The sequence below is a fragment of the Tarenaya hassleriana genome, unplaced genomic scaffold (assembly GCF_000463585.1).
Source record: "Tarenaya hassleriana unplaced genomic scaffold, ASM46358v1 Cleome47, whole genome shotgun sequence".
NCBI classification, from domain to species: Eukaryota; Viridiplantae; Streptophyta; class Magnoliopsida; order Brassicales; family Cleomaceae; genus Tarenaya; species Tarenaya hassleriana.
This window is the reverse complement of record NW_010967396.1, coordinates 569,479-592,814: the sequence shown is the minus strand read 5'-3', so window position 1 is coordinate 592,814 and position 23,336 is coordinate 569,479. Positions and strand designations below refer to the sequence as shown.

Below are 23,336 nucleotides of genomic sequence, written 5' to 3'. Positions count from 1 at the left end.
AATTCAATATAAAAATCAAATTAAACGAAATCTAATATAACCAAACCCAAACCAAAATCTCACCGCAATTTGCTATTTACATAGAGTAAGCTACAAAAGCAGTATTAGTATATATATATATATATATTCATTTTCATTATCTGAATTGAGGATAAAAAGACAAGAAGGAAGAATGCCGATATTATTTATTAGTAGACATGAGATGGAGAGTGCCGCCATTTATCAAAGTAGATTGAAATGGTACTTTATGATACATAACAACAGATTTAGGATGATAATGTTTCACACTTTGAGACATGGCTTTTTGGAGTTGTTCTTTGGGCGGACCTTCACGAAAGCTTTTCCCAGTTCCTGCAACAATTGGAAAATGGAAATAATTACTGAAATCGCCAAAAAATGCCATACTCACATAGGGGGACATATACATACAAGCTTCGGTTTCCTATACTCTCGTAAACTATATATATATTATCATAACTCTTGAAGCAAATATCATCTCATGAACCCTAAAAAACCAGGAATTTTCCGGTGGCAAGAAAACAATGTGTGGCTATGTGGAGGAGGACAAGTACACAGACCCATTCACTCACTGTCACTGCTGAAGAATCCAATCTACATCTCTCACACTACAAAGGAGGCCCAATTTGCATATATATATATATATATACATATTTCATAACACACAGAGCACAAGATTTTTCTACCAAATCCCAAATAGAAGAGATCCAATTTGCCTACTGTGTAAGGATTCAAGAGGAATTAGAAAAATAGGGAATTGGACCTAATTGATTATGTGTTGGAATTGAGAAAAGGGAAGCTTGACAGCCATTATATGGCTGATATGTACCTCTATACGAGGGTTTTTCTATTGATGAATAAGCTCATCAAGGGTTTGATCAATGTGGGAGGTGACATTCCTAAGATAAATGCCGTCGAATCAGCTGGTCTCCCTAGTATCGGCACCATTTTCCCGTTAGAATCCCTTTTCGGGTTCTAACACATACACAATCATTTAATATTAAGCAGCAAACAATGTCATCATCCATATTGAACTGGACCATTCATTGTCTAAGGAACCCTTCCCCTTCCCTCCTATCCACAAAAAGTATACCTACCTGGACAGGGTGCTCCTCTTTAGATTCTTCAGCAGTCCAAATGTTCTCCAAATCGAAATAATCCCTCGCCTTCTCGTCAAGAGCATGGACTACCACTTTTCCTGCACAGAAGAACATCTCAGCCCAGAAAAAAAAAAACATAATCCTCAGAGATTGTATCCACTCAAGACAGTCTTGAAAATGGTAGCTAAGAAGCAAGAATCAAGACGGTATATATAGTATATGGAATCAACAACAAGAAACAAGAGTAATCCGGATACAATACAATAGCGACAAGATAACACGAACCCGAGTCGATGACAATCCATTTCCCTCCTTCTTGCCCCTCCACACTAGGCAGCACTAATTGCTTGGCTCCTTTCTGCTTTTGCTTAACCTGTTCATCAACAACCCTAGACCGTGTAAGAAATCAAAATCACTCCTTTATCTGCTTCCTTTCGTGATCGTTAATGGCCTTTTCTTATCTGTAAACCATGACGAAGTAACAGTTCTACTCAAAGAAATTGATGCGAGTTAATCAGTGCCCACAATAAGATACAGCAAAAATTTCTCACTGATCAAGCATGACATTCATTCTGCACAATCTATTCCCAGACGGAGTGCATCTCATATGCTTGTTTCGATTATTCCAATATCAGACAGCTTAAAGCTAAACCTAAAATCCAGTCGAGAAAAGGACCTTCCAGCAGGAAAATTTGAAAGTAAAGCCGGAAATTTAAAGAGGAAATGAGACGACCTTGTGGATTAGAGCCTGAGCGATGTTCTTAACGTGCCAAGTGGATCTCCCGGTGGCGACCACCATGAAATCGGCCCAGTTACACCGATTCTGCATCGGAATCACGGTCACATTGTCGGCTTTCACGTCGGATAGAATCTTCTCCACTTCAGGCAGCGTCAGGACCTCCGTGACGTCACGCGAGCCGACTTGAGAAGAAAACGAGGAAGCGGAGATGCGAGTGAGACCTGAAAACCCTAGCTTCCATGGTAGATCGAGACGAGACGGTGGTGACAAGAAGATTGAGGAGAGAGAGGAAGAAGATCGAGATCGGAGGGCGGCCAACATGAGCTTGAGCGGCGCCGTGCAGAAAATGCAGATTTAACTCACGGAAATTCCATTGCAGTTCGGTTCAGATAAAAATGTTTGATTTTTAAAGAAATTTTCCATCATTTTTATATTTGGTTTAAATTTAAATGGTTTTTTGGATTTATAAATATTACAACCGTTTAATAAATTTAGATTATTGTTATTTGCTTTGGATCCATTTAATTTATATAAAAATCGAAGAGAGGAAACATTGTGAAATTAGGTCTTTTCTTTCCTTTCAATTAGGGATAAAAGTTTGATATTCGGTAACCTTTCGTATTAGGTTTGAGAATAATTCCATTTTTTCGATTTTATAAAAATATATATTAATCGGTTATTATATTATATTTTTATTTCGATTTGATTAGTCGATTTTTATTAAAATAATTTTAAATTTTTTAAAAAAAATGGGTGATTATGTTTTTTTTTTTTAAATTTAGTTTAGTTAGATTCGGTTTTTAAAAAAAAAGTTTTGTAAAAAAATATGGTTAAAAAATTTTAGACGATTAGATTCCATAACAATAGAGCGGGTCCATCATAAAAAAGTAATAGGGAATGAAGAAAGAAAAATAAAAATGCAAATAAATTTTATAACATATATATATATATATATATTATTTTATTATGGAAAATAATGCGAAGAGCTGAGAAAGGAAATGGACCTCTCACCCTCCCTCTGCGATTATCCCATTATATGCTTATTCTTATGTGATGCTGATGTGTCATCATCACATCCTCAAATATTAAAACCTCTAATAATCTTTCCTTAAATTTCAAAATTTCCATGAATATTATTGTAGAACTTTTTTGTTTTGATTTAATATTGCATGAGAAATACATAGTTTTGACTTCAAAAGATTTATAGTTTTATTCTATTAATTTTTTTTATCAAAACTTCTAAAAATGTATTGAAATCGAAAATGTTTATACAACAATAACTTTTTTTGTCACGATTTTATCTCATATTTTAAATAAATAAATAAATATCAAACACTATGGATGAACTATGTATTTCAATGAAGATAGCGATCTCATACATGGTCTACCATATCCGATTTATTCATTTAGAAGAAACAAAATTCATTAGATATATTAGGTGTTTAATAATCAATAATTTCAGTTTAATTTTGACATAAAATAGTAAAAACATTTTTTTTCTTACAATTGAATTTGTTTGAATTTTTTTTGGTATATAATAATCATATAAAAAATCATATTACTATTTTTTTGTAAGGAAAAAAAACAAATATTATATACAATAATTGTAGTTTTGAAGGCTACTAGTAACCTAATCTTAGTAATCAATAGCCAATAATTGCAAATAGTATAGTAGCTACAATAAACTCAAGCGAGCCACCGAACAACAATGTTTAGTCAGCTTCCAACTGTAATTAGTCCCAAAAAGCTTTCTTAATTAGGGGATTATAATTATGATTAATGTTGTTAATTAATATATATTATTATTGTTATTATTGTGATTATAATTATCTGACGAGGTTGATCGTGGAAACGCCAATGGAGATGCTTCAGCCAATTAAAATGGTACGATCGCTTGCCAGCTGGATAATAATAAAAGAAATAAATCTAAAAATAAGAAGAACAAATTAAAAAAAAAAAAGAACTAAAAATATTATCGCTGGAGAGTAGAGAGAGATTGCCGTAAAGGGGAGGAGCAAAAATCCGATCAAGTCACAACCAGCATTACACTCAAGCAACGGGAAGATTTCGACTTTCTCTCACTTTCTCGGGAAAAGCAGGATTCCCGATAAAATTCCAGAGCCGGCATCCGTCTAAAGCCTCGCCCTTTTTTTTTTTTTACTACCTTCACTCGATCTCCAAGTATTTCCACATGCCCAGATGGGTGTAGATCCGAGCGGGTGTTCCATTTGGGGTATTCCATTCGCCATTCGAACTGATCATTTCGAATGATCGAGGCCGTGATCTCCGAGAACTTCGCCACTCCTGGTTTTGTGAAGTTTCTCTCTAGTTTCTCAGCGATTGGTTGGAGGAGCTGTCGCGAAATTTGCGGGATGTCGACTCTGCTGTCTAGTTAACTGGAGTTGAAATTTTCCCGGCATTGAGTTAGAGGGTTTTGATTATTGCCAATCATACAGTTGATTCAGAGGGTTTTTGGTCTTAGAGGCGGTTAGGGCTTGTGGGTTGGTGTTGAATCGATCATCTATCTATCTTTTCGGTGTAAATTAGAGGATACGAGATTGGGTGTGTTTGCATATCTATGTCTGGGAATTTAGTTCATGTGTTTATTTGAGCCTACGTCTTGTTGGGATTCTGTCGTGAAAATGAGCTCCTGTTGGTTATAACCCACGATGTGTTTCTTGTCCATAAAAAAGAGTATTGTCTTAATCTGAGAGTAGGAAGAGGTTGAGGTGATAAATTTCAAAGCTTTTTTTGGTGGGTGACTTGAAATGCCACCTTCCCCTGCTCTGAGATCATTTCCTGCTAGGGAAAGTCACAAGCGAGGCCATAGCTTTGGGAATGAGATGCTTCTTCAAGAAAATGACGATGATGATCTTGCCTTGTTTAAAGATATGGAGAGCCGAGAAAAGCAGGATTTCTTGCTTCAGTCATTTGACGACTTCGAAGGCATGTTATGTAAGTTTAAGTACATGAGTTATGTTGGGTGATGCTTGAAATTTCATGTTCTGATCATTATGGCTGAGTTATGTCATCTTTCTAAACCCTTTTGTTTTGTAGCCTCTATACCGAAGCAGTTCTCTGAATTCAGAACTGGCCTCCCGCTTCCAACCAGGGGAGAGAGTAGTGAACTCCTTAACTCAGATGGCGAAAACAATGATTATGAGTGGTGGGTCATATCTCTAATTGCTTAGTAAACCCAATACAATCCCCAATCATGCTTGCAGTTAAATGTAAAAGGCAAAAGTCATTGGTTATGATTTGTTTTAATTTCATCCAGAGTCTTTCTGGTTTTTAGATTTCAATACGCATATGGTTTCAAAATGCAATGTATCAGCAATGATATTTGTGGTGGTTGACGAGGAATATGATCTTTGTTATTTTGAAGGTTGTTAACTCCTCCCGAGACACCGCTTTTTCCTTCACTGGATGATGAACCACCACCTGTTGCCGCTGCGAGTAGAGGGCGATCTCGGAGTCAGCCTATTTCTATATCAAGATCATCCACCGTATGTCAATTGACCTTATGTTAATTCATCAGCACTGTTGGTTTCTGTTGAATTTACAAGTTATGCATTTCCTCATTCTTTAGCATGTTTTGCACGAAAATGTTTGCAGATGGAGAAGAGTAACCGGAGTAGCAGAGGTAGCCCTAGTCCAAATCGCCTTAGCCCATCACCCCGATCTGGGAATGCCACATTTCAATCAAGGGAAAGGCCATCTTCAGTGCCTCGCTCTAATCCGTCGCCTAGTGTACGTTCTATCACTCCTTCTCGGCGGCCATCTCCTCCTCCACGTAAACCGTCTCCTCCTGTCCAAAGGTCTTCCACCCCAATATCGCGTAGGCCAAGCTCGGTATCAGGTGCCACACGAAATTTTGGAGGGCGAGGAACTTCTCCTATCAGAAAGAACCAAGGACACTCTCCTTCCCCGGATATAAGATCATGGGGATCAAATATTCCCGGTTTCCTCATGGATACTCCACCTAACCTCCGTACTTCAATTGCCGGTAGACCTGCTTCATATGTTAGGGGTTCCTCTCCTGCATCTGGGAATAGCAGGGATTCCACTGCTAGATACCGTAGGCAATCAACATCACCTACTCCTTCTCGGAGTGCCAGTTCATCATATAGTCATGATCGGGATCAAACTAGCTGCCAGAGTAAATGCTCTGTTGCATCTTCCATGGATGATGATTCAGATTCTCTGCAGTCTGGTCCTCTAGGAGGTTCCGAATGTTCGTTCTCGAAGAAAGTTGGCTCCTTTCCGAGTAACAGGAATCTGGCTTCATCTAAGAAACCATCCAGAATAATATCCCCAGGTTCTGCTCCAAAAAGATCCTTTGACTCCCCGATTCGTCACACAGTAAGACGCATACTTTTGACTCAATGCTGTATCTTCCAAGTTTTTTGTTTTTTTCGTTTGCTCCTTCGAAAATTTGATTTTCAAATGCAACTAGCAGCATGGGCTTTATAAACTCTTATAATTCCCAAGTATTTTCAAGAGCTTGATGATTTATTGTTGTTTCCGTTGGCCATCTTAGTGCTAAACATCAACGTTTCCTCGTGTATCCTAGGTTTCTGCTTCTGTCTGCGTATTTATTTCAAACCAAAAGAGTCGTTTCCCACTTTCATAAAGTATTTTCAAATAGATTATGCATTCTCTTCATTAATAAAAGATGATGTTGTATTCTGGCTTGTACGGTTGCTTTAACCTGGCTTGCAATGTTTGTGGAATTAGTATGTGCATTATTCATTAGTTTGTGGTTCATTTAAAAGTACATCTTTCGACCGATCCTTTCTAGCTTTAAAATAGTTTTATAGGATTCTTTGGTACTTCATCTATGTCTTTTCTTCAGGAAATTGTCAATCTTTACACTTTGGTAGACAGAACAGTAATCCTTTCTTTATTGCAGGATCATCGTAAATCTCAAAGTATGTTCAGATCTCTCTTGTCAAGTGCTCCCACTTCAAGCTTTTATATCGGAAAAAGCAGTTCAAATTATCCCATCTTTTCGAGGGATACCTCTATGAAAACAAGAAACGCTACAGGTCCAGATCCATTTGCAACTTTTGTGGATGACTGTGAGAGCAAATCATACTCAGATGCACAAGAAGATGTCTTTGCATATGATAAAGTTGAGGGATTAGTTAAAGAAAAGGTGCCGGGGAATCATGATATCTTGCCTGATGGTCATTGCTCTATCTCTGAAAATATGAATGGTTTTGATCCTACTTTACCTGGAGTAGAATCACACCGTCTTGTCGGCGATGAAGTGTTAAAAAGTTCTGATGTTATCCATGCCGAAAATGAGACTGTTACTGATGAGTATGTGGAAATTTGTTCAGAGTGCAGATGCCAGTTCCGTGCTGTGGGTCCAGCAGATACAGATGTTAAACTTTGTCCAGAATGCAGGAAGATTCTGAATGTTTCCGATGCTACAGATCTTGTTGCTATCTCCCCTCCAAAGTCATCCATTAATCTTTCTGAAAAGCTTAATCCATCTGATGCGGTGAATACCCGAGTACCCGCAAGTCATCCGCTGCTACAAGATTCAGAGGAGAACATGCAACAATGGTGGATTTCTGACAATCAAGCAAGGCAAAGCTGTCTGCAGGAAGACAATCATGTTGTTATGTCTACAATAGAGAAGAGCAGCGAGGAAAAGGTCAACACCCCAGAAAAGGTAAACCAACATTCTGTGAGCGGATTGGACATGGATCCCGAGGATCGGCTTCTTAGGGAATGCTTAGATATTCACATTGATTCTTCCGAAGCTGCTGGAATTTCAGTCCTGTTAAAGAGGTCAGTCAGTGGTAAGGGACCTGTTCTTCAAGGCAGAACCTTCGTTGCCTCTCCCAAACCTTTTGAAAATCTCTCGTACACTAGAGACAGTGCAAGCAATCTTAGAAGCTCCGTTGGTTATGGTACCGTCTCTGAATCTTCATCGGTCGACTATGGGCCAACGAGACAGACCGAGCCAAGTGGTATATCATCTTTATCCAGAGTATCTAATCATGACCTCCATGCTTTGGATCTTAATGCAGTAGTTTCATGTGAAGAATGTTCTGAATCTCCTGTTGATGAAACCAAATCCCGCGAAACAGGGGAAAATAATCTCTCCTGTTCTAAAACCTCACCCCTTGAAGTGGATAAAGAAACAGAGAACAATAACCTCTCCTGCTCAGAGTCATCAAGCTGCTCAGTTAGCGCTCTGCTCGAAGAAAACTCGGTATCATCGGTTCAAAATCCTGCAAAAGACATTTCCCAGGAGATAAAAGATGTTCAAGATACAGCTTCTGATACAGAAAAAACAGACGTCTCTCAAGATTACTCTCGTGAAGAACACATGATTCTGGACAGAAACACCGATGGTGTTGATGTGACTGAAGTTCCTGCAAGCTGCTCAGCTCTGTCTGCTGAAACAGAAGTAGAGATCAAGAATCCCTGTATGGACGACGATCCCGATTTACAGAATCATGGTGATGATGGCCTTCAGGAACTTCAGTTTTCCGAGCCAAACTCTGCAGATCAACCACATGAAATCTCGGGTATTTCAGTTATACATTCAAGATTAAACATGATTTACCTTGCCCATATTTTTTATATCCCGATCAAACTTAGTCCGAAATCTAGAATCTTTGACAGTGATTTCTGCAGAAGAATCGAGCCTACAGCTGGATTCTCATGGAGGAAGCAAAGGAAGGAGCCTCACACTCGAAGAAGCAACAGATGCAATTCTTTTCTGCAGCTCCATAGTTCACGAGATAGCCTACAAGGCCGCAAGCACAGCAATAGACAGTGACACTGAAGAGCCATTTGAACAGCTAAGACCAACTGTCACAGTGTCAGGGAGGTCCAATACCGTGACAAAAGACACATGGAGCAGGAACTTAGTTCCTAAACGCAACTCCAAAGCAACAAAAACCAGACGGGCTCGGGCAGAAGAGGAAGAAAAATCTCCGGGCAAGCTCAAGAACGACGAAAATGCCGGGATACCCGTTATTCGAAACGTTGGAATACCTAACAGGATGGATGAAATGAAGCAGCCTAAGCCGGAATCCAAGTGCAATTGCAGAATAATGTGAAAGAAGAATATGAAGAAAGAAAACCATTTCTTAGATGAGGAGGAGCAGCTTCGGACAGGGTGAAGGATCTGATTTTGTTGGAAGGGTATGTCTTGATTGTGATTGATCTTGTAAGAAACTCAGTCTTAGTTTAGAATGTTAATGTAAATGTGAAATGTGAAAGAAGGGAAAAAAAAGGTTTTAACTTTATGGGTAAGTAGTAGTGTCGTTTGTTAGGGTTTTGTCCGTATAGAGAGAGAGAGGCTCACTACAACAATACACGTAAAATAACTACTTGTGTTAGTATTGATGTTTGCCTAATTATGGAGAAACCCTTTTATTTTTTTTAATTAATTATATTTCCGACGTAATTAATTTTGAAACACGAATCGAATAAAGTCTAATATTTTTTTTTTATTTTAAGACAAATTTATTTATTTAAGTTAAATAGAATGTCAACTTAATTAGATCGAAGTAGGACAAAATCCAAGTCAAACTCCGATTTGTAAAGCACGCAAGAATATGTTTTTGTGGTCAGATTTCAACAGAATTAGAAATTTTTTTTGGTAAATTTAAAATTTAAGGTTTCAATATAAAAAATTATTTAAAATATATTTATATGCATGGATAGAATCATAAAATTAGTCAGATATAAAATATAGATATACATAATGTAGAAAATAGTTAATAAATATGCCAGTAATTGAATACAAGAAAATCCAACAATAATTAAGAGGAAATTTTAGAAACAAAACTATTTACTAATAAAGAAATTATTAAATTATTAAAAAAAAGCCGTGAGTTGTTGAGAGAGAGAGAGAGAGAGAGAGAGAGAGAGAGAGAGGAAGAAGACGACGAAGTTGAACGGTAGACGCCATTAGAGAGACCAATACGCGGAACAGTCAGAATCGGAGAAACGAAAACGGTTCTCACATCCAAAACGTGACCTAATTAATGGATTCTCGTCGTCTCTGTGTCGTCTTCTCGTTCTTCGCATAGGAGATCCGTCGGATCGGAAATGGAGGAATCGGCCATTATGTCTTCTTCGTTTTCCGTTTTCACGAATTACCCTCTGATCTCCGCCTTCGTATCTTTCTCCATCGCCCAACTCATCAAATTCTTCACCTCCTGGTACGTGATGTACGCGTATATATTATGTATGTATGTATGTTTGTATGTTTGTATATACGTATTGTATGTATGTATGTATGTATGTATCTGCGAAAGAGAATGTCTGCTCCATGTTTCGTCTTCTTATGTAACTTGATCAGGCTCTGTTGTCGAATCGAATTGTGCGTTTGATGGGCGTGCGATTCTACGTTTCGATTCGTTTCTGTTTTTGAATGGGCGCCGAATTTGAATTTTGAGGATGATCCCAATTGCGACCTTCGACACGATTCATCTTTCGAACTCAAGTTTCCAGAATTTGAATCCGATCAGAAATATACAGAAAAGATATCAGAATCGTTTACCTCTTCTTAGAAATCATTAGCTGTTTCTGAAACAAATCCACGAAACCCTCTCATTTCAACCATTTGAATATCTGGTAAACCTCACGATTGCTCCTGATCTGGGCGAGTGAAGTTCTCTGTAATCATCATCAAGATAGACATAGAATATTCTTACAAGGTTTTCCAGATTCTGACAGGTACAAGGAAAGAAGATGGGATCTGAAGCAACTCGTCGGATCCGGAGGAATGCCTTCTGCTCACTCAGCAACAGTTACAGCTCTCGCTGTATCGGTTGGCTTACAAGAGGGTTTCGATGGATCTCATTTCGCCATTGCCTTGATTTTGGCATCCATTGTACGTCTCTTGTCATCCCTCTATATACTTTGCTAAAAAACCCCTTTAGTTTGAATCATTTAGTCGTTGCTTCTTGACGATTTGGGTGTGGCAGGTAATGTATGATGCAACCGGTGTAAGATTGCAGGCAGGACGACAAGCCGAGGTTTTTGCTTTATGTAGTTCATGTTCTAACTCTTTCTTTCGATGTTTTCGACATGATTACTGGAAAGATCACAGTTGGAAGTTAGACATGATATGTCCTGTCTGCATCATTTTTCCAGGTTCTGAATCAGATCGTATACGAACTTCCGGCTGAACATCCTTTGGCTGAGAGCAGACCATTGCGTGAACTTCTGGGTCATACCCCTCCTCAGGTACATACCATCTGAGGACACGAGCTTGTCGGATTTTGATTGTAAGTTTTATCATTAGAATAGGTAGAGAAATCTTTCAGGATATTCGGGGATATTTCGTAATCTAGAGTAGTATTTTGATCATTTGGCGGAAGGTTTTCATCCATTCCAAAGGTGAACCGGGAATCCAGACCCCGTTAGCGTTGAGAAAATTATCGTTCTTTTCGTTTTCTCCCCATTTTTCTCGCTCGGATCCGATCTCGCGTCTACCATATTTCTATCTGGATGAGAAATGGTTTTGGTTACTGAGCACATTTCTTCATGTTTTGTAAAAGGTCATTGCAGGTGGAATGCTTGGAATCTTGACAGCTTTTGTTGGATATTCAGTCACAAGGATAGCGACTACTATCTAATATCTGTGATGATGATGATGATGAGAGTGAAGTTCTCTGTAATCATCATCAAGATAGACATAGAATATTCTTACAAGGTTTTCCAGATTCTGACAGGTACAAGGAAAGAAGATGGGATCTGAAGCAACTCGTCGGATCCGGAGGAATGCCTTCTGCTCACTCAGCAACAGTTACAGCTCTCGCTGTATCGGTTGGCTTACAAGAGGGTTTCGATGGATCTCATTTCGCCATTGCCTTGATTTTGGCATCCATTGTACGTCTCTTGTCATCCCTCTATATACTTTGCTAAAAAACCCCTTTAGTTTGAATCATTTAGTCGTTGCTTCTTGACGATTTGGGTGTGGCAGGTAATGTATGATGCAACCGGTGTAAGATTGCAGGCAGGACGACAAGCCGAGGTTTTTGCTTTATGTAGTTCATGTTCTAACTCTTTCTTTCGATGTTTTCGACATGATTACTGGAAAGATCACAGTTGGAAGTTAGACATGATATGTCCTGTCTGCATCATTTTTCCAGGTTCTGAATCAGATCGTATACGAACTTCCGGCTGAACATCCTTTGGCTGAGAGCAGACCATTGCGTGAACTTCTGGGTCATACCCCTCCTCAGGTACATACCATCTGAGGACACGAGCTTGTCGGATTTTGATTGTAAGTTTTATCATTAGAATAGGTAGAGAAATCTTTCAGGATATTCGGGGATATTTCGTAATCTAGAGTAGTATTTTGATCATTTGGCGGAAGGTTTTCATCCATTCCAAAGGTGAACCGGGAATCCAGACCCCGTTAGCGTTGAGAAAATTATCGTTCTTTTCGTTTTCTCCCCATTTTTCTCGCTCGGATCCGATCTCGCGTCTACCATATTTCTATCTGGATGAGAAATGGTTTTGGTTACTGAGCACATTTCTTCATGTTTTGTAAAAGGTCATTGCAGGTGGAATGCTTGGAATCTTGACAGCTTTTGTTGGATATTCAGTCACAAGGATAGCGACTACTATCTAATATCTGTGATGATGATGATGATGAGGATGATGATGATGATGATGATGATGATGATGATGATGATGATGATGATGATGATGATGATGATGATGATGATGATGATGATGATGATGATGATGGTGATGATGATGATGATGATGATGATGATGATGATGATGATGATGATGATCTACAAAACAGAATTGATATCCCTTTCTGAAACAGTAGATAGACCAGGTAAGGTAATGACCTCTGAAGGGTTGGGTTTAGTTCCTGTTTTTCTGTTACAATATCTTATTGGTTGGAAATATTCAAGGAAAAAACATGAAACATCTAATCCACGAAGTGGCGAATGAAATATTGATTAGATATTTATATTAACAAAAATAAGATATTTTATGATTGAGTAACGAAAATTTTTCGATAATTGGCTTTCACCGAAATCTCAATGAGTATTATCATGTGCTTTAGAATTATTTTTTCCCCCAATTATATCTTTAACTGCATATATAATTATATCTATTTGTGAAATGAACCCATTATAACCCTCTGATTGCATAATGGTACGGCCCAAAAACGTTGGACCGACTGACTTGCGTACTATTTGTTGGCCATAAATTGCAATAAAACAGGCACGTCAAATCAAATTACATGGTAGCAAGCGGTTCCGGTTCGGTTCGACAATAATTGGGTTTGATTTTTTTGGTTTCAAATATGTATCATCGGTTCGGTTACCTGTTTTTATTTAGAAAATTTTAGATCTTTTTAAAAAAAATTCCGTTTTTAAAAAATTTTCGGGTTTGGTCCGATTTTTGAAATTTTAATTTTCTAAAAAAATATGATTCGAAAATTTTGAACGATTTAATTTGAAAAAAATATCGTATTTTTTCGATTCGATACCGTTGGGTTTTGAAAAATCTTACCCTCGATCCCATCCCTAGTACTTAGCATGGATAGTATATTATATAGTAATCACAATATAATTCCTAATTCTATTAAAAACAAACACAAACTGAAAATGGTAATTAAAAAAAAAAAATCGTGTAATTGATCCAAGAAAGGCCAAAAAACTCGGTCCACAGGCGAGTGGGACGTGTCAGTGGACCACGTGACAATCGTCAGATAAAACCGGACCCGTTTTCTCCGACCCGACCCGATCCGACAGCGGGAGAAGATCTCATCCGTACACGTGTTCGTCAGATAAGGCGGCACGTATCTCATCTAAAGTTACCGTTGTAATAACAACTGTATTTTAAAAATACCGCTCTCGGAAACTGTGTTCAAAAGTGTTAATCTCTCCGAGATTCCTCTGTTTGTAAACAATTATTTTTTTCTAATAATTTACTTATTATATATATTGTTGGTCCGCATCTCCTTCCCACGTACATGTGAATATTATTATATCATTTTTATTTGTTTCCTTCATATTTTTCGCAGATGCCTTTCACTCGTCTAGACTTGTGTTTCATCTCAATTTAATATCTATATTTTTTTAAATACTGAATAATATATGTACAATTAGTTTTTTTCAAAATAAATCTCATATTTTTAAATTATTGGCAAAAAAATTTATATCGTCAAAATAATCGCCACGTAGACAAACATGAAATATCGTAGGATTTTCGTTTGTGTACGTGACGATTATTTGACAGTAAAATTTTTTTGACCAATAATTTAAAAGTATAAGATTTATTTTGGAAAAAACCAATTGTACATGTATTATTCAGTAATTAAAGAAATATAGATATTAAATTGAGACATGGAAAAAGTACATGTTAAATCTCCCAAAAAAATATAGATTTTAGAGGGAAATTTTGAAATAAATAGCAAATACTTTGGAATTTTAGTTTGTACAGTATATTGTAGATTCTAGATTTGAATTCCAAAATTAATCTATCGTGTTCTTTTTTTATACTTTATAGATTTCTATAATATATTTATTATTATAGAAAATAGATGTTTCGTTCGTTTTTAAATTGAGCGAATGTTAATATAATCCAATCAATATAAAAAAAATTATATTTAAAATAAAATGGAGGAAGTTTAACATTTCATTTTTTCTGTACAATTTAGATAGTTTTTTAAAGATTCGGTTTTTTGTATGGAATTATAGCCAACCGGATCTGAAAAATAATGTATTTCACATGCGAATGCGATTGCTTTTTTTTTTTTTTTCTCTTTTTAATTTTCCTTAATTGGGTGGTCTATTTTAATGCCATTCTCAGGAAGAAGAAAAAAACACAACATAAAGCCTGAGTTTAATTGCAAGAGTTCGATGAATCTGATTATGCAATAAACCAATCTGGCATTTATGTCGCTGTTGAATCTCACTTCGTCTTCTTCATCATCTATCCATGTCCTTTTCCTTCAATCTCTCTCCTTCCTTCCTCCCCCTTATCCTCTCTAATCAGTTCTCTCTCTCTCTCTATATTCACTGTTCATCTGCTCTCTCTATGAATCTGTCTCCTTTGATCTGTTTTCCTGAACGCCAGCAACGATTGAACCGTTGAATCAGGTCTCTGTTTATAGATTCCGGGTTTTGTGTCGGAAAATGAGATCTGGGTCGGAGGATAAGGGGATATGTTACGGATTAGGACCGGCGGCGCCGGCGATTTCCAACGGTAGCGGAGGAGCTATCAGCTTCGAGTTTCACAAGACGGGTTCGAACCGGACACCGAACCACCACCGGTCGGCGATGGGGAAACCGACGCCGTCGAAATGGGACGACGCTCAGAAATGGCTCTCCGGCGTAGGCTTAACCCACAAGAGCCATTACTCGAAGAGTGGCACCAAACCCAGAAACTCCAACGCCGATGACCGGAGGCTCATCGCCTCCGCCTCACAGAGAGAGCGAGAAGCGGCGGCGGAGGAGGAGGAAGAAGACGAAGACGGCGACTGTGGGCCGAGCGGACCGCCGGAGGTGCAGACGAAGAAGGTAGATTCAGAGGAAACGGGTCCGATTTGGAGGATCAGTAAGAAACCGCCGGAGAATATTCCGGCGACGGAGATTCGATCGGTCTGTGTAAGGGATATGGGGACAGAGATGACGCCGATCGGGAGCCAAGAGCCGTCGAGAACGACGACGCCGGTCCGAAACACGACGCCGGTGGCGCGAAGCCCTGTCTCATCGCCGGCGAGGGTCATCGAGCCGGCTCCGGCGGCAGAGACGAAGAGGCAAGTGGCCAGCAACGTAAGCGATGGCAGGGTGGGGAAGTCGATGAATGATTTGGAAGCTCGAGCCATGGCGTGGGACGAAGCCGAACGGGCCAAGTTCATGGCAAGGTGATGAAGAAGAAAAAAAAACTTTTTTTTTGTACTGAAAAAAAAAATTCGGAGTGATAATATGAAAAGATTTCTCTGTGTTAACATTATATATATATATACATATATATATATATATATACTGGATTGAAGGTATAAGAGGGAGGAGGTGAAGATCCAAGCATGGGAGAATCACCAGAAGAGGAAAGCCGAGATGGAGATGAAAAAAATGGAGGTATTCTAATTTATTTATTTTTTTTCAAATTCCATTTCGATAAAAAAAAAATCCAATCCATTGAATGAATGGATCTTGAATGGCGTTTCAATCATGTGTCTGTTAATTATTTTTAAGGTGGGCTATTTGGCGGATAAGGGAATCAAACCAAATCAAATAGGATATAATCGTAATCCAATCGAATTCATTACAAAAATCGAATGGTTATAATTTGTCACAAAACAAAAAAATCAAACTCGGTTGGGAAAACTTCTTTGAAGAACGGATATTTTTATCAATAAAAACTGAACTAAAATAGAACCAAAAGGAACTAACGTCTCAAACTGAATCCAAACCAAAACTCGAAAGGACCCTTACCGTGCTATATGATAATAAAAAGACTTTGGTACATAAGAATTCCAAGTTAAATCTCGTGTGTATATATAACTACTATAACACCCCTATAACCGATTTTTTGGATTTGTGAATTGAAGGTGAAGGCGGAGAGGATGAAGGCGAGGGCAGAGGAGAAGCTGGCGAATAAGATGGCGGCGACAAGGCGGATAGCGGAAGAGAGGCGGGCGAACGCGGAGGCAAAGCTAAACGAAAAGGCGGTAAGGACGTCGGAGAGGGCAGACTATATAAGGAGGACAGGCCATTTGCCATGTTCCCTCTCCTTCAAACTCCCTTCTCTTTGTTGGTAGGAGGCCCTCCTTCTTCTCTTTGTAGTTTCACTTTCACCTTCTTTCATATTTTTTTTCTTTACAAACAAATTTTTTTTCCATGTATTTCTACATTTGTTTAAGGATTATTACTAAGCAATAGTTTGTTCAAAATCATATATTCCCTGATTATGATAACTAGGGTGGGCACAACGGGTATTTATATTTTTTTGCGATATCCGAATTTGGTCTTGTTTTCAAAAGTTTTTAAAAAATATTATCTCGTTTTTTATTTTTGCAATATCCGAATACCCGCGATCTGCATACCTTTGATGAACTTCGGTGTTTGGATACCTCAAATCATCAAAATCTTGAAAAAAAAATGATTATTTTGTGTTGATTTTACGATATTTTGGTAATTTTATATAAAAAATATGTTAGAAATCTGGAGAAAAAATAACAGAAAAAACGAAAATAAAATCGAACCGAAAGACCGGATATCTCTTCAAGACGTGTAAACACTTTTCTATAACCATTATTATGTATGTTACGAGTAACGACTATCGGAATACGATTCTGAGATACAATGGAAAAAAAATACATTCTAGAATTACTCGTTCTTGAACGCATAGACAAGGAAACGTGAAGAAGAAGATGAACGAAAGCTTTTGGGAGAGTTTTTGCAAGAAATTATCGAAAGTGCTCTCAAAATCTCTCAAAAAGAATTAGATCTCGTGTCCACAACATTCTCTGACGTTTTTAGTTATAAACCGCAAGAGACATCATCAAAAGTTGTATCAATTTAGCAGCTTTCATGCGAAAAGTTGAATTTCTACCCTTAAAATTCACTACTAAATACAAGTATATATTTCACCAAACACATGTATATATTTTAACAATTCATACTATATCATTTACGAATAAATAACTCTTTTACCATATTCATAATACATATAAACATAAATCCCTTAGAGAGATTATTATCAAACCTTATTCATTTATTCTAAAAATTACAACAAAATATACACGTAGATGATAAATATATTAAAATATTAGTGATATAAATGTCTTTTTATTCATATCCGGATATCTAGCATCATTAAACCGAACCGACGGTTTGAATTTTTGATCTTGTCACATCCGTCTTCGAATTTTGTTGAACGAATGTTGCATCCCGGATACTCGGAAACCGTGGTTATCAAGTACCCACGGCTATAAAATCAATGTTACCGGATCGAAGCGTTCTTAGACGATCTAGTTTATTTTTGTGTGTAATGCTCTTCACACAAAAGAACCCATTGGGAATTTAGGATGCTTTCTCTTATTAGGAAGCAAAAAGGGTATTTAGTTGCTAAGGGGCTTTTTCGACTTTGTCAATGATTGGCCATTGTGGAGTCTTGAGGCGAAACTCACTGGATCGTGTAGAAGCTTTCAAAGTCTCCAGATGAACCAAAGGTTCTCAAAGGATGGAGGGATAATTCTATCATTTCGGGTAGAAAGGAACCTTAGGGTTTCGTCTTGTTAATGTTTAAAACAGATTATTTTTTCCCTTTTGCAAAGAGAGTTTCTCTTTCGTCCAGCGAGCTTTGCTCGCGGTATTCCGGCGCCGTTCGGTGGTGTCTGGTGGTCTTACTCTGTTGTAATCCTAACTACGAATGCGACTTTCTCTTCCCGAGATGTAGACACCGAAATTTATCTCAGTTGCTGAACTCGTAACTTTTCTGTGTCGTCTTTTTTTTCGATCTTAGTTCACACGAGTGATTCGTCACTCGGAGTGAAATCTGTGAGGGATGTTGTAATCCTAACTACGAATGCGACTTTCTCTTCCCGAGATGTAGACACCGAAATTTATCTCAGTTGCTGAACTCGTAACTTTTCTGTGTCGTCTTTTTTTTCGATCTTAGTTCACACGAGTGATTCGTCACTCGGAGTGAAATCTGTGAGGGATTGAGTCGGAGATGCCCCAGCCATATCCAATTTCACGACCCAAATATCATTCTAAAAAAATGGTGTTTTTTTTTTCTGCAATTTTCTTAGTTCTCAATCTTGTGACTTGGAAAAAAAAATGGTTGGAGCGAATTTTTTGTTAAAAGATTTGGGCCTCAAGGCCCAAATATCTAAAGATGGGCAATTAGCCATTATTCCTTCAATTTATTTTAACTCATTGAATACCATTCTTATAAGCAATTTTTTTAGAGGCCATTATTTTGTTATATATATATATATATATTTGAAATGGGTAACCCGGGGTGAGGTTCTCATTTTTTGTTATGTCATTACATAAATCATATATTCTTTTCAAATTAGATAACAACAAAAAAAAAAAAAAAACTATAAATCACTACTGGAGACCTGCCATAAAAGAATACTTTTTTGGATATATGCCATAAAATAATATTTTTGTATCTTATAGAATACTATGATAAATACCTATAGTCTCTCGTATGAATATAAAAATATTTTCTATAAAAGAAAAAAAAAACGACGTTTCTCAATTTAAAACCTTTTTTGGATCTGCCTATATTTGGATTATATAAAATTGTAGAAGTGTGGCTTAATTTAATTTATGCGATAAATTTTAATTTCAACTATGATTATAAAATGCCCCCCTACCATTCTCATTATACAATATGGGTTACCAATCAAGCAAAACAAATAATAATAAGAAAAAGGTACGAATTCAGATGGATTGTGTACAAAGCAAATGGCTACGATTTCTTGCAAGGAAATAAATCCAAAATGTCTACCAACGGCCATCTCATTATGAGCGTTTGGTGTAAAGTAATTATAAAAAAAAAATTACAATCATAGTTGAAATTATAATTAGAAATATCCCTCATTGTATATACAAATATATATATATATATATATATATATATATATGTATGTGTATTATAAATTATAGAATTACAATATTGTCCCTTTCCGTCCCTCCAGCAGATCTGAAGCTTTCATTTGCTTCTAAGCATATGTTTAAATGATTGGAATGGAGAGACACTACCACCATACAACCCAATGAATATAAAAACATTATTATAATTTTATGTAATCATCGCATTATATCATCAGACCATAACTTCTAAAAAAACATTTTTTTGTGGTGAGTAATTAGTGAATTTCAATGATCTGATCATCGCTATTTGTAAAGTTAAGATTAGTGATGATTTATTCCGATTTCGATTCATGTTCGGTTCGATTATATTTGAATTCATTATTTCGGTTTTAGAAAAACTACAATTATTCACTTTTTATCTTAAATTCGATTAAAAAATATCCATTTAAAAAAATGATTTTATATCCAGTTTGTTTTGGATTTAAAATTATTCTTTTAAAAAAAAATCGTAACTATTTGATTTTATATCTAATTTAATTTGGGTAATATATTATTTGGTTCTCGGTTTAATTATTCCGTTATTAATCAAGTAAGTCAAGCTTTTATTTATGTTCCGTCAGAAAAACGCACGTGACAAAAAAAACTTTAAGGGGTAGTTCGGCGGCGAAGTGAAAGACCGTAACAGTTCCCAAGGAGTTGCATTCAGACAACGTTTTCCGTACTTTGTTTTTTTTTTGTTAATCCCTATGCTTATTATCATATAATATAATTAATTACCCAAATCTCTGTTTAACTCTCCTACGCCTCCACGTTAAACAGTAACAAAATGTAATTATTATTATCAATAACCATCATTAGAGCCATTGACAAATTCATCATTCGTATTGTCAATTATTCTATTTCGTTTTTTTTCATTCCTCAATTTAAATCAGATTAATGAATAATTACATGTGTTCATTTTGCTATATCTTATATATTTAATATAATTGCGATCATCAGTTGTCAAAAATAGCTCTCCTAAATGGATTGTTATTTATTTATTTATTTATTTATTTATTATTATTATTATTAATAAAGGTCTAACTAATAACATAAATACAGAGCCTCTTACAACCACCGTCTCAACTCTTCCATCATCTCACTCTGAATCCTTCACTCTGTACTTTTTTTTCTTTCACAAACGGAAAAAATGATCATTCTCTCTCTCCTCCTCCATTTACTTCTTCACCTCCAAAACCCTAATCTCTCACACTCTCTCTCCTCCGACGGCCTCGCCCTCCTCTCCCTCAAATCCGCCGTCGATCAGCCTCCCGGCGGCTCCGCCTTCTCCAGCTGGGACGAGAACGATGCCGACCCCTGCGGATGGTCCGGCGTCTCCTGTATGAATCTCTCCAGCTCCGGTGAACCCCGCGTCGTCGGACTCGCCGTCTCCGGCAAGCGCCTCCGCGGCTACATCCCCTCCGAGCTCGGTTCCCTCGTCTTTCTCCGCCGTCTCAACCTCCATGACAACGAGCTCTACGGCTCCATCCCTACTCAGCTATTCAACGCCACTTCGCTTCATAGCCTGTTCCTGTACGGCAACAATCTCTCCGGTCCTCTGCCGCCTTCGATCTGCAGCATCCCTAGGATTCAGAATCTCGATTTGGGGAGGAATTCGTTTTCGGGAGCCCTCTCGCCGGATCTCAAGAAGTGCAAGCAGCTCCAGAGGCTAATCCTCGCCGGTAACAACTTCTCTGGCGAGATTCCGGAGGGAATTTGGCCGGAATTGGACAATCTAGTTCAGCTCGATCTCTCTTCCAACGAATTCTCTGGACGAATACCTAGCGATCTCGGCGAGCTCAAATCGCTCTCCGGTACTCTCAATCTGTCATTCAACCATTTCTCCGGAAAAATTCCCAAATCCCTAGGAAATCTACCGGTTACAGTCTCTCTCGATCTCAGGAACAACAATTTGAGCGGTGAAATCCCTCAAACCGGATCGTTCTCAAACCAGGGGCCAACCGCATTTCTCAACAACCCGAATTTGTGCGGATTCCCTCTCCAGAAATCCTGCAAGGACGTCGATAACCGGAACTCTCCGGGAACTCGAAAAACATCACCGGCGAGCAACGGTGGCGCTAAAACAGGGCTGAGCACCGGCTTGATCATTCTGATCTCCGTCGCCGACGCCGGAAGCGTAGCCCTAATCGGCCTGGTGATCGTTTACTTGTACTGGAAGAAAAAAGACGCCGACGGAGGCTGCAGCTGCACCGGCAACGACAAACTCGGAGGCTCTGAGAAGGGGAAACTCTGCTCCTGCATCACCGGATTCCCCAAGGAAGACGATTCGGAGATCGAGGACAACAACAACAACGAGAAACCATCGTCATCACCAAACAGGAGAGGGGAAGGAGAATTGGTGGCGATCGACAAAGGGTTCTCGTAGCGGGCTGGGGATCGTGTACAAGGTGGTTCTCGGGAACGGAGTTCCAGTGGCGGTGCGGCGGCTAGGGGAAGGCGGAGAGCAGAGGTACAAGGAGTTCGTGGCGGAGGTTCAAGCCATAGGGAGAGTGAAGCATCCCAATGTGGTGAAGCTTAGGGCATATTACTGGGCTCCCGATGAGAAGCTTCTCATCAGTGACTTCATCAACAATGGCAGCCTCGCCAGCGCTCTGAGAGGTACGTTTTTCTTTTCCTTTTTGGTTTGATTCGTTTCGTTTGCGCCTTTTCTCTTTTTGTTTGTTCTGGAAATCTCAATCCGAAATCTGGGGTTGGGTGAAATTTGGTAAATGGCAAATAATTAATTATGATAATACGTAAACCAGATAAAAGTTAAGATTAGAGATAAATTTAGATATTCTCAAAGCTTACTAAAAACATGTAATATGATAATTCTAATATATATATATATATATATGTATAGGTTTTTGACAAGTCAGTATTATTATTATATTATAGAAAGGAATAAGAAATGGAATTTGGAGTTGAGGTTAAGTGGGAGATTAGGAGAAGTAATAAGTAATTAGGGTGAAAAGAGAGAGGGAAAGCAAATGATTAGAGTGTTAATGGGGGCAGTCGAAGAGAAGAGATGTGACTTGTGGGCTACGAGTAATGATTGCAGACACCAACCTCAGCTATCCTTTTAGATCACACGTCCCTCTCTCTTAAATGTGGCTGATTTTTTCGGATATAAAGTTTATATATGCGAACCCCCCTCAATACTATATAACATTATATTACTGTACGGGCAGCGATTAAATGGTAGGGTTCTTCAATTTTAATTTTACCCCTAGATCTATAAAAAGGTTGTATTGTATGGATGAATATCTTCGAGTTTGCTGCTGATATTGTTCATCAATGTTTGTCATTGACTTTGAACTTTGTGTGTGTGGTAACATGGTTCCGTTTTAACGAGCTGTCCAATGTTGGTACCTAATTTAACATTTCCTTTAATGGATAGTCAATAGTGATATTTCAGAGATCCAAGAAGATTTTCCAAAAATAAAAATTTACTTTAATGGGTTCAAATTGAAATAGAATATATATCAAATTGGTAATAATAGTCTTCAATTATAGTTATAGAGTCGACAATTCCCTTGTTGATTCCTTACACGTGATTGGATTGCACTAATTAAACTACTTGTAATAATTTTTTCAGGGAGGAATGGTCAACCATCACCAAATCTCTCATGGTCAACGCGTCTGAGGATTGCGAAAGGGGCGGCGAGAGGAATCGCATACCTCCATGAATGCAGCCCAAGGAAGTTCGTCCATGGCGACATCAAACCTTCGAACATCCTCCTTGACTCCTCCTCCAACCCTCTCATCTCCGATTTTGGCCTCAACCGCCTCTTCACCATCACCGCCGCCGATCCCTCCTCCTCCTCCTCCTCCGCCATCGCGTCCATCTCCGGCGGTGGCGGCGGGCTCCTC

General features: G+C 38.1%; 5 protein-coding genes and 1 pseudogene across 8 annotated transcripts; 5 read left to right on the top strand and 1 right to left on the bottom strand.

The window, feature by feature from the left end:
• Window positions 1–158: 158 nt before the first annotated feature.
• LOC104825521 (protein Iojap-related, mitochondrial) lies at window positions 159–2,250 on the bottom strand. Its single transcript, XM_010557865.1, has 4 exons — window positions 1,852–2,250; window positions 1,404–1,491; window positions 1,116–1,216; window positions 159–351 (listed from the first exon to the last, which is right to left on the bottom strand). Exons 1-4 carry the CDS (start codon window positions 2,176–2,178, stop codon window positions 283–285), a joined length of 585 nt encoding a protein of 194 aa, XP_010556167.1. The 5' UTR covers window positions 2,179–2,250; the 3' UTR covers window positions 159–282.
• A 1,583-nt stretch (window positions 2,251–3,833) lies between these two features.
• On the top strand, window positions 3,834–9,271 carry LOC104825519 (flocculation protein FLO11-like). Of its 4 annotated transcripts, none has more exons than XM_019203983.1 (6): window positions 3,834–4,803; window positions 4,915–5,023; window positions 5,243–5,363; window positions 5,473–6,219; window positions 6,770–8,405; window positions 8,491–9,271. In XM_019203983.1, exons 1-6 carry the CDS (start codon window positions 4,626–4,628, stop codon window positions 8,940–8,942), a joined length of 3,243 nt encoding a protein of 1,080 aa, XP_019059528.1. In that variant the 5' UTR covers window positions 3,834–4,625; the 3' UTR covers window positions 8,943–9,271. The 4 variants fall into 4 exon arrangements, with proteins under 4 accessions (XP_019059528.1, XP_010556165.1, XP_010556164.1 ...); XM_010557863.2 differs by having other exon boundaries at window positions 3,834–4,812; window positions 8,503–9,271; XM_010557862.1 differs by having other exon boundaries at window positions 3,834–4,812.
• A 463-nt stretch (window positions 9,272–9,734) lies between these two features.
• Window positions 9,735–11,493, top strand: LOC104825518 (uncharacterized membrane protein YuiD-like). Its single transcript, XM_010557861.1, has 5 exons — window positions 9,735–10,052; window positions 10,570–10,726; window positions 10,821–10,871; window positions 10,990–11,082; window positions 11,397–11,493. The coding sequence occupies exons 1-5, from the start codon at window positions 9,940–9,942 to the stop codon at window positions 11,472–11,474; spliced, it is 492 nt and encodes a 163-aa protein (XP_010556163.1). The 5' UTR covers window positions 9,735–9,939; the 3' UTR covers window positions 11,475–11,493.
• A 68-nt stretch (window positions 11,494–11,561) lies between these two features.
• Window positions 11,562–12,556, top strand: LOC104825584 (uncharacterized membrane protein YuiD-like). Its single transcript, XM_019203975.1, has 4 exons — window positions 11,562–11,727; window positions 11,822–11,872; window positions 11,991–12,083; window positions 12,398–12,556. The coding sequence occupies exons 1-4, from the start codon at window positions 11,620–11,622 to the stop codon at window positions 12,473–12,475; spliced, it is 330 nt and encodes a 109-aa protein (XP_019059520.1). The 5' UTR covers window positions 11,562–11,619; the 3' UTR covers window positions 12,476–12,556.
• A 2,138-nt stretch (window positions 12,557–14,694) lies between these two features.
• LOC104825517 (MAP7 domain-containing protein 1-like) lies at window positions 14,695–16,770 on the top strand. The gene is made up of 3 exons (XM_010557860.2): window positions 14,695–15,736; window positions 15,869–15,950; window positions 16,424–16,770. Exons 1-3 carry the CDS (start codon window positions 15,006–15,008, stop codon window positions 16,631–16,633), a joined length of 1,023 nt encoding a protein of 340 aa, XP_010556162.1. The 5' UTR covers window positions 14,695–15,005; the 3' UTR covers window positions 16,634–16,770.
• A 3,758-nt stretch (window positions 16,771–20,528) lies between these two features.
• Window positions 20,529–23,336, top strand: part of LOC104825516 — a 3,598-nt pseudogene continuing 790 nt past the window's right edge.